Source organism: Paramisgurnus dabryanus, chromosome 13 (assembly GCF_030506205.2).
Source record: "Paramisgurnus dabryanus chromosome 13, PD_genome_1.1, whole genome shotgun sequence".
Lineage (NCBI taxonomy): Eukaryota > Metazoa > Chordata > Actinopteri > Cypriniformes > Cobitidae > Paramisgurnus > Paramisgurnus dabryanus.
In genome coordinates, this window is record NC_133349.1 from 37,303,760 (window position 1) to 37,313,700 (window position 9,941).

General features: G+C 38.9%; 1 protein-coding gene across 1 annotated transcript in view; it reads right to left on the reverse strand.

Moving 5' to 3' along the window:
* bmper (BMP binding endothelial regulator) overlaps positions 1–9,731 on the reverse strand; it is a 56,791-nt gene extending 47,060 nt beyond the window's left edge. Inside the window, exons 1-3 of the mRNA XM_065243072.2 lie at positions 8,862–9,731; positions 7,949–8,034; positions 6,682–6,781 (exon numbers count right to left, since the gene is read on the reverse strand). Of these exons, the coding sequence (XP_065099144.1) occupies positions 6,682–6,781; positions 7,949–8,034; positions 8,862–9,042 (367 nt within the window). The 5' untranslated portion in view covers positions 9,043–9,731. The remainder of the gene's footprint in view (positions 1–6,681; positions 6,782–7,948; positions 8,035–8,861) is intronic.
* Positions 9,732–9,941: the final 210 nt, after the last annotated feature.

A 9,941-nucleotide genomic window follows, 5' to 3' on the forward strand; every position in this document is an offset into this window, starting at 1 on the left:
TTAATGTCATAAAAAAACAATAACCAATGGGCTGCTGCTTAAATTTTAAAGGTCACATATTTTTAGGCTTTCTAGAGTTTTATTTTAGGTTATGATGTCCTTAAGAATATATATTTGCTGTTTAAGTACCAAAAACAATCTCTATATATTTTTTACAGCTCCTCTTTCAGGAGCTCTGCTAAAAACAGGTCGTTTTGGCATGTAATAGTAATATTCATGAGCCTCTCTTCTGATAGGCCTGTTATTTTATGAGTGAAATACGCAGTTGAAATAAAGTTACCCATGGAATTACGCTAAGTGTTAGTTTCTGGATACTAAATGTTAGGTTAGTAAACCAATAGACACAGAGACTAAGAGATTTTAACCTTACCATGTTTAACTCAATAAACAAACAGACACCAAAAGGGCTTGTGTCTGTAACTTAAGAATACAAACAACGTCTGATTTCCAACAGATATTCTATCAAAACCGGTGGCTACCAAAGACTTTAACGTTACAAAACAACACTTTAGCATCTAGTTAGCAAACACGTTAGCGTTGCATAATTGTTTACAATATATCATTTCAGTTTTCTCTGGCTCCATAATGTAATTTAAAAGTTAGGACTGCTGATAATTCTCATGCGATTGTCTCATGCATCCCTTCAGTAAAGCCGGTTCATTGATTAGTAGTAAATCACCATCAGCTGCTTTCAGAAGCGGCAACCGGCAGCCGGTTCAGGTGATGCCGCTTTACTACTAACGAAGAGATTCGCGTGACAATCACGTGCAAGTTATCGTGTAGCCCTGCTTAATATGTGTTTACTTACGGGTTGTGGATTTAAGGTCGGATCCAACAAAGGACTGCAACATCTTTGATGAGTAGATTCCTGGACAAACCAGCACTGAACTGCCACACCGAAGCAGTCACTTGTGAAATGTTTAGATCAGACGGCTAAAGTTGAATTTATTATTGAGGAATTTCTAATTAAATGAATATTAGCCATTGTTCTCGTATATTAATGTTTTCAGAAGCCTTTGCAATGATTTAGTTTCCTGACATCCATCAATTGAACAGCATTTTCTCACGTGGTGTGATGGAGTTTGTTTAGCAACAAGGGGGTGGGGCAGTGGATGGTGGACAGTGCTCGGGGTGGAGACTGAAGGCGGCGACTGTTTCTCGGTGACGTAGCAAATTCACGGAAGTACAAACGAACCGTTTTAACTCACAGCTACTTCAAGCAGGCTGTGTGAATTTGACTCTTAAATGACTGTTTTGAAACTTATATGGTACTTATATGCCCCTAGACCTCAGTTATCATGAAAAAAGCCACAAAATTTCACTTTTGACCATATGTGACCTTTAAGTTTGACTAAGCAAAGGTCCGGCCCAAGCTGACGGCCGGGAAGCTTATGCTTTAAGTTACACACGGCTGCATGAAGTGCTATCATTACGAGCTCGCCCAGCATCTGCTGTGGAATTAGACACGCCTTGCGACGGCAATCAGCCTTCGACGCGTGAAACGCACGTTTGTCTCATATCAATCACCTTGTACTGTACATACGGTCCATTTAAGGGGATGACTTTAGCACTGCAGCACTCTCGACCGTGTTATTGTGATAACGCGGTCGAGCAAACTAAGGTGGTTTTCATTATTCACCGAGCCAGATTGAGATCTCGCCCCCTGTACAAGCTGACGAGTCATCTCCTTATAAACCCATTGCATCGCTTTTATAAGCTATGTTCAATCAGAGTGATACGCATCTCGTGCTTAAACCACCAAGGTGCAGACATATTAACCCTTTACGACGGGCGTATGGAGATTGCATCCGTGAGACACGACCTACGTGCCATATGACACGTTGACACGAGCTACTAGGACCCCTCTCGCGAGGCGTCCTTATGCAAAGTATGTTCTATTTCTGCCCGGTAACAGCGAAATATATTATAACACTCTGATTCATCTATATGCATTCACAATGTATTCAAGTGTTCACCTGTGCCCGTGCAATTTATGGTCAGCACACATTTACGGCGTGCTTGGAAGCTCACCAACCTGTGCACTATAATATTACCTCCTGTATATGCATCCCCGATGCTCTCGAGGGCTCACCTGGGTTCACACTATTGTGGTATCTGTATAATCCCACGCTACAAACCGTTCTGCCGCATATTATAGTCAGATCGGCCGTTCGTGAGCCTTGCAGATCACTCACTAAGTATGCCGGTTACTACAGTGGCTATTCGGATGGATTGTTGAAACCATCGCGCTAGCTCACGCCTTCCTCAATAAGCTATGATGTTAGAACCCACTCTCTGCTAAGTTGGCTTCATCATGGGCTTGGTTTACAGGAGTATATTCTTGATATCTGCAACGCGGCCGGCTGGTCTTCGCCGTCTACGTTTGTCAGATTTTACAGCTTAGACGTCCCTGCCCTACGAGAGCAGGTTCTCTCGGCTTAACCATAGACGCGCATTCATGCGTTTTATGTGTACATTGGGGTGCGCTCAGCGAGCTCACCAACGTGACTCTGGACTTACTTATTCTCGCACACCAGCAGGGCGCTCTGTGATCTCGCCGTCTTTTGCTATGTAATGTGGATCCCAGTGCGTTTAATACCCCACCGTATGTGCGTTAACATTTTATATTGTGCTCAAACTTTTGCTATAAAGCTGTGAATATGCTGGATATAGGGCCACATACAGAGTCTCTCCGGTAAGGCACTTCAGTTCGTTGTGTATGCACGGCGTGATGGGATTACGTTCCCCCATAGCGTCAGCAACTGGCGCAATGCGAAATGAACCGTATTGAAAGGGAACGCTTAGGTTACTCACGTAACCCCGGTTCCCTGAAATAATGGGAACGAAGCATTGCGTATCTTGCCGTGCTACAAACGTCTACGCCAGGGGTTCTCAAAGTTTACATTCAAAGGTCCAAATCTGAATTCTCATCATTTTCATAGGTCCGGAAAAACTGGTTATTACAAAAAATGGTCAAGCATGGTAATAACTTTATGTAAATCATTTGTTTATATAACAATCAACACAAATAGTTGGTGAAAAACATAACAAGTGTAAAAAATGTAAAAACATTTTTTTACACATAAACACAAGAAATATGCCAAAAGTAACCAGGTGCAAAATACAGAGCAACCTAATAAGAGAAATGGCACAGTTTGTTTTCCATCAGATGCATAAACCATGGCAAAAGAAAGTGTGGTTGGTAGGCAGAGACACTAACCAAAATTAGGGGTGCACCTATAAATTAGCTGATGATGCTTGCTATGCATCTCAATGAATTACGGTGAAATGCCGCTACATCCAAAAGCCAGGGGGCGCTCTCGTGCAGAAACTCAATATGCGCTGCAGACAAAGAACCAGACACACGGCAGCTCCAGGAAGGATATATTTATATTTCATGTTCTTAAAACCTTTTCAGGTATTTTCATGATAATAAAGAATATGTATAAAGATTATGTTTGATGAGTGTTGCTTTTTCAAATGCATGTTTTAAACGACTCAAACCAACAGTGATTTCAGATTGATAAGGACTTACTGATCAAAGCCGTAGTACATGACGTAGCTGTGCATAATATCTGGGTGTGATGGCTACAGCGTTACACAGGAAATTTTTAAATAACTCGTTTTATTTTCGGACCAGGAATAATCTAAAATCCAAAAAGTAAAGAAAACTAAACGAATGGTTTACAAGTTTAATATGCATTTGTAACGTAGCAAATGCACACATTTAATCCATCACATAGAAATTAATGCACTTGTAAAATGAAGTTGACGCGGGTCTGGATCAAGTTCCCGTCGGGTCCGGATCCGGACCGGAGTCCGGACTTTGAGAACCCCTGGTCTACGCAGAGAGTGTTATTCGGCTGCACGCTTCAGTCGAATAATAATGAGCTCTTGACACTTGACCCCGCGCTTATATAAGGACGTGTGCATCCCGCGCGCGGGCTCAAACGTCATTGGTCTGTATTTTTTACAGACGTTTACCAATAGGCTTCAATCGCGGAGTAAACAGGAGTTTCCTCCTATAGCGTCAGCAACTGATGCAATGCTTCGTTCCCATTATTTCAGGGAACCGGGGTTACGTGAGTAACGTAAGCGTTATTATAATCCATAGTTGCAAAACAACAACCCAACATTGGGTTATTTTAAACCCAGCATGTGTTCTGTCCGATATTTACCCACTGTGGGTCAAAACCAACCAAGCCATTTTTAGAGTGTACCTAATATAAACAAACAAAAACTTTCACAAACTAAATATGTTATTGGTTTGGCATGAAAAAGACCAAACAAATGTCTGAGAAACTTGCTTTTGAAAAACTGACATGCAACTAGAAGTAAAGCAGAGGCTTTTGAAAAAATATGGCCACTTTTATACAACCTGTTACCAGTTTACAATGGTGGAAGGTAAATTTGATGACATTTGTCTGAAATTAGATTCAAAGTTAAAGTGCTGGCTAATGTTAAGCGTAAGTTTTTTAAGATTGTTATTTACGTCGGCACTAATGACACCAGATTCCGCAAGTCGGAGATCACCAAAGATACTATTAAAGAGGTGTGTGAAATGGCAAAAACAATGTCAGATAATTTAATATGCTCTGATCCCCACCCTGGGTGATGAGACGTTTGGTAGATTAGTGTTGTTTCACAGCTGGATGTCAAAGTGATGCCCACAGCATAACATAGGGTTTATAGACAATTGGAAGCATTTCTGGAGGAGACCCCACCTGCTAAAGAGAGATGGCCTCCATCCATCCCGGTAAGGAAGTGCTATACTCTCTAGAAATCTGATCAATAGTCTTACTTATGATAATGTCTGACTATCCAGGGCCCAGGTCAGGAAACAGACAGATTGGCTTAACCGTCCGTCTGTTAGCTGCCTTGACATGACAAGAACATGCATATCTCAGCACATAGCGTTTGTATTACCAGAGAGTATCAACACATTTCGACTGTGTCTGTTCCTCGAACAAAGAAATAGAGATCACCATTTACTTCGTCTCGCACAAATCTTGTTGATATAAAAATAGAAAACAATACATCAGCAGATGAAACTCAAACGTTAAAATTTGGCATTCTTAACATAAGATCCCTTACCAATAAAGAACATATTAACAATGAAATCAATACTGACCAAAACTTAGATGTGCTCTGCTTAACAGAAACCTGACTTAAAGCAGACGATTACATTAGTTTAAATCAATCCACCCCACAAGACTATTATTATAAGCATGAACCTTGCTTAAAGGGGAGAGTTGGTGGTGTAGCTAAAATATACAATAAAATATTTAAAGTAAACCATAAATCTGAACAAAAATGTAATTCCTTTGAAATAATGCTGTTAAATATGGAAATAACTGATCGTAACAAAAACAGCTTTCTTTTGTCCTAGCAACTATCTACAGACCTTCAGGTCACTACACAGACTTTCTTAAAGAAATTGCAGATTTCCTGTCTGAGCTAGTAGTCACTGTAGATAAAGCTCTTATCGTTGGTGACTTTAATATCCACATCAATAACCCAAAATATGCACTAGGACTAGCGTTTATGGATGTTCAAATTCTCTCGGTATTAGACAAAACATGACCGGACCCACGCATACACGTAAACATACATTAGACTTAGTTCTGTCGCTTGGGCTTAATATTAATGACATAGAACTATCACCTGTTACATACCATTGCCTTGTCTCGTACACCATACTTATAGATAGGATCGCTTGGTCAACACGCTACAGTTTAGGCAGAACAATAATTTTCACTACTAAAGATTACTTTATTCAGTGTAGATCATCACAGCAATCACAGATGTGACCGTTGAGGATTTTTACTAAAGGGGCCATGGCACAAGACTTTTTTAAGATGTCAAATAAATCTTTGGTGTCCCCAGAGCACATATGTGAAGTTTTAGCTCAAAATACCATATAAATAATTTATTATAACATGTTAAATTTGCCACTTTGTAGGTGTGTGCAAAAATGTGCCGTTTTGGGTGTGTCCATTAAAATGCAAATGAGAGGATGAAGTGCAAACAATGATCACAATGATGGTTGTTTGTTGCCATTATAACTCAATTGTGCTGTAATTTTTTTTTCTCTCTCTCTCTTTCTCTGCACTAAATGGCAGTGCTGTGGTTGGATAGTGCAGATTAAGGGGTGGTATTATTATAAGAAGTGCTCCTTATGACATCATAAGGAGAGCCAAATTTCAACGACCTATTTTTTCACATGCTTGAAGAGAATGGTTTACCAAAACTAAGTTACTGGGTTGATCTTTTTCACATTTTTTAGGTTAATAGAAGCACTGGGGACCCAATCATAGCACTTAAACATGGAAAAAGTCAGATTTTCATGCCATGGCCCCTTTTATGTGTAAAATAGCAATAAAAGCATTCATAATCGTTTCTCTTTTTGTATTTGTAGTTTATAAAATATGGCAAAGGTATGGTGTTTTAGGTTTGATGTTTTTTTTAAGTTAATAATTATGATTACAGTATGAAGGGTTGCTGTGCACACTGCCCCCTTAAAAATATTTGCTGCATGACGCCCCTGATGCCAAGTATAAATTATATTTAATTTGAGGTAAGGTGTCTCTCGTCCATAAGGTGGTAGTAAAGCTCATTGTAATAGTTTAGGACTCTATTGTGTTTGCATGAATTGCACCTATTTAGTGTGTTTGAATTGACCTTTGCATCTTTCACAGCAGGCCCCCGTCTGTTTGACCACCAGCGCACAGTCCTCTGCCACAGGCAGACACCTCTCCTGTTTACAGTCCGCTTTTTTATCCTGTACAAAAAAAAAGAATACTTATCTGACCCTAATCCAGTACTGGGATGTGATATTTTAGTTTAGAGTGCATGACAAAGATAATCCTTCATGACAGAGTGCAGTGACAAAGATAAGCCAGTAGAGGTAGTTAGAGTGTGTCTGTTTAGAGTCCTGATTTAATTTGTTCACTTGATAAATAAGCTTAATTAAATCATGTGTGCTTCATAGGCATCTCTTTTAACAGCATACAAATGTGTGTACATGAAGACAGGAATTGGCTTTCACACTGAGTGATGGCCTTTCCGGTATTGATCAGTTAATTAACTCATATGTACTAAAAAATCAATATGAGACATTCATTAACCCATTATATCAACTTACACACAGTAACTCTTTGAGAGATGCATTTTTGAAAAAGTTCACACAACACAGTTAGATTGATTTTACATGAGGCCCATATAGATGGCCCACCCTGTCCAAATTCTCATCAAAGGTTTCTAATGTATTTCATATATGTAAAAACATGAAAATTTCAGTTAGACTGTGTTTATGGGCTGCATATAAGGATGTATGTCACAGTAAATTTTGGCTGGGGTCAGGGGATCAGAGGTGACAACAAAAAGACTAAACGGCTGTTTTTCAACCCATACTGTTTTGAAATGGTTGTTTTAATAAAGTGTAGTAGCAGTAGCACAAATATACCACAAATATATGTAATAGGTTGAAAACAAATTTTGTCAAAATAAACTGCCACATGCATAGAGAGCATACAGTCCATAAAGATATTTTAAAATAAACTTGATCAAAACATTAATTAGACAATTTTTACCCACATTTTTTTCCATAATTTATTTGTCAGTTTACTTGAACATTTTTGCATTTGGGCGCTTTTTTGAAGCAATTTACAGTGAATTATAAGATTACTGGGGGTTACAAGCTATGTGATCTTTTTCACAGTTCATTGAAAAACAGCAACATTTACCACTCGCCTTGAAAAAACACTGATTTCCCTTGATATCTTTTTACCGGGATTGTCATTATTAGCTGCCTAAATTAAACTTAAGTGAATGCATGCTTAATTAATATTTCTCACTTCCTAACAACTCATCAACCAACTAGCGGCTTTAAGTCCTCAGCTGTAAAATGCAATACTAACTATAATAAGGATCATATTTAATATCTTACCAGACACACACAGGAGATACAGGGGTTGTCTGTGATATTGGGAATGTGTAACACTTCACCCTCGTTTTCACAGCTAGCTTCTGTGCCTGTATGAAAAACACATACAATTTCATTCCTATTTTTACACGTTAAATGCATTCCTCTAAACCAGGGGCGTATAAAAAAATGGGTTAAATACATATTTGTTCTTGTTTAGTAAAGTAGTTTTTTCTTTTTCTTGTCATTGTATGAACAAAATATAGGTTTATTTGCTAAATCAAAATATTCTACGACAACAAATACATGATGTCGTAAAATACATGATGCTAGTTGTTAATTGCACTAAAGTTTTTTGTGTCATTCACTGCAAGAGACATAATTGGGTACTAACCCACAGTTTAAAACCCCCTTTTGAACAATTGTGAAATTCAATAAATCACCAAATCATCATATTTGACTTGGAACTTGAATTCTCTATTATATTCAAGTACATCAACCAACATTCTCTTCAAGTCATCCCTTAAGAAGTTTAACCAATAGCCCACTGTTGTGCATAGTAGCCAAATAAAAAAACATGATTTGGCTATGAAAACCATTGTTACTGTATTATGCCCTAGGTTTTGCCAATTTTAATCAATACGCCAAAAACCATGGCCCCTACACAAAAACGCAAAGACAGCGCAAAAATGCGAAAAAAGCGCAAAATTGCCAGATCTTTTTAAGTATGCATTCACAGTCGGTTTTGCATTGCACCTAAAATTAAAGCAAATTTATTCGACCATAATGAGACTAACATTATTCCCACAAACAATCTGATGAGATTGTGCTAAACAATAGGCTCTGTTGCAGGCAAAAGGTTTAAATTGATTGGTTTGCAGTGTCAGATCCAGGCAAACGAACGCGATTTCACGTTTAAAGTTTGAAAGGTTCTTACCTATGATTAGAGGTACAGTTAATCGTGGTGTTTGGAAAAATAATAACCAGAATAACAGGTTGTGGGTTACTGTAGGAGACAAACACAGCATCCTAAATTCACTCCAAAAGCAGGAGGGGAGAAGAAAATATCCAAAGCGCGTAGAAAGAGTTTGCGTTTCAGTCAAGAAAGAAAGAGACATTGACTTAATGGCTAATTAAATCCACATTCGACAGCAAAATGCTTTCCGTGCACCATCGACTGAAAACAATAATGACAAAACCAAAAAAATATGAAAAAAAACGCCCTGAATATCCAGACCCGCAACTTCCAAGATTCCCTAAAACAGACATAAGATCCAGTGATCCAATGGAGACATGTTTGTTAAGAAAGGACACAACATGAGATGTTTCAGGTGGAAATAGAAACGTCCATGCGTCGGCTCCGGTCAGAGATCTCTGCGCTGATCTTCTGCTGCGTGTGGAAACTCCTGCGCATTTCTTCCGATGGCGAAACTTCAGCAGCTCCTGCAGTTAAACGTTCCCGCTTCATGGGTCCGTCTCCCGTCCGCACAGGTCACTGCATCCCTCCATTTAAACGCCGCATATCTGTTGTATTGTTATAAATAGTGGCGTAAAGTGAGAGACGCCATAATCCGTTTCACCTCAGCTAAACACATTCACGCAAATTTACCATTAAACAATTGTTAAGGCACTTAAACCCTAGCATTCACTTCGCATGTAATTATTTGTGTAACAATGGCTGCCTTCATGACCCATTATCTAAAGTAGGTGCCAAGTGTTTTAAAGATTTCATATGCACAAAGGATTGTGCCTTTCTGCTTCTCAAAATGAAAATGAGATTTGGGCTAAAACCGACTCTAGTCCCTCAAAAAAATGCGTACAACAGCATGGATAATTTGCTGCCCTGCTACTGAAGATTCAAGAGAATCAATTTATTACTGTAATATTAGTCACTAGAGTGCGCCAAAGAGCACTTTTAATGGAGACCTCTGAGTCTGTTCCAGCAACCAGAACCAAGCAATTACAACAGCCTTGAAAAATACTCCAGAAATAATAACCAGAATAACAGGTTGTGGGT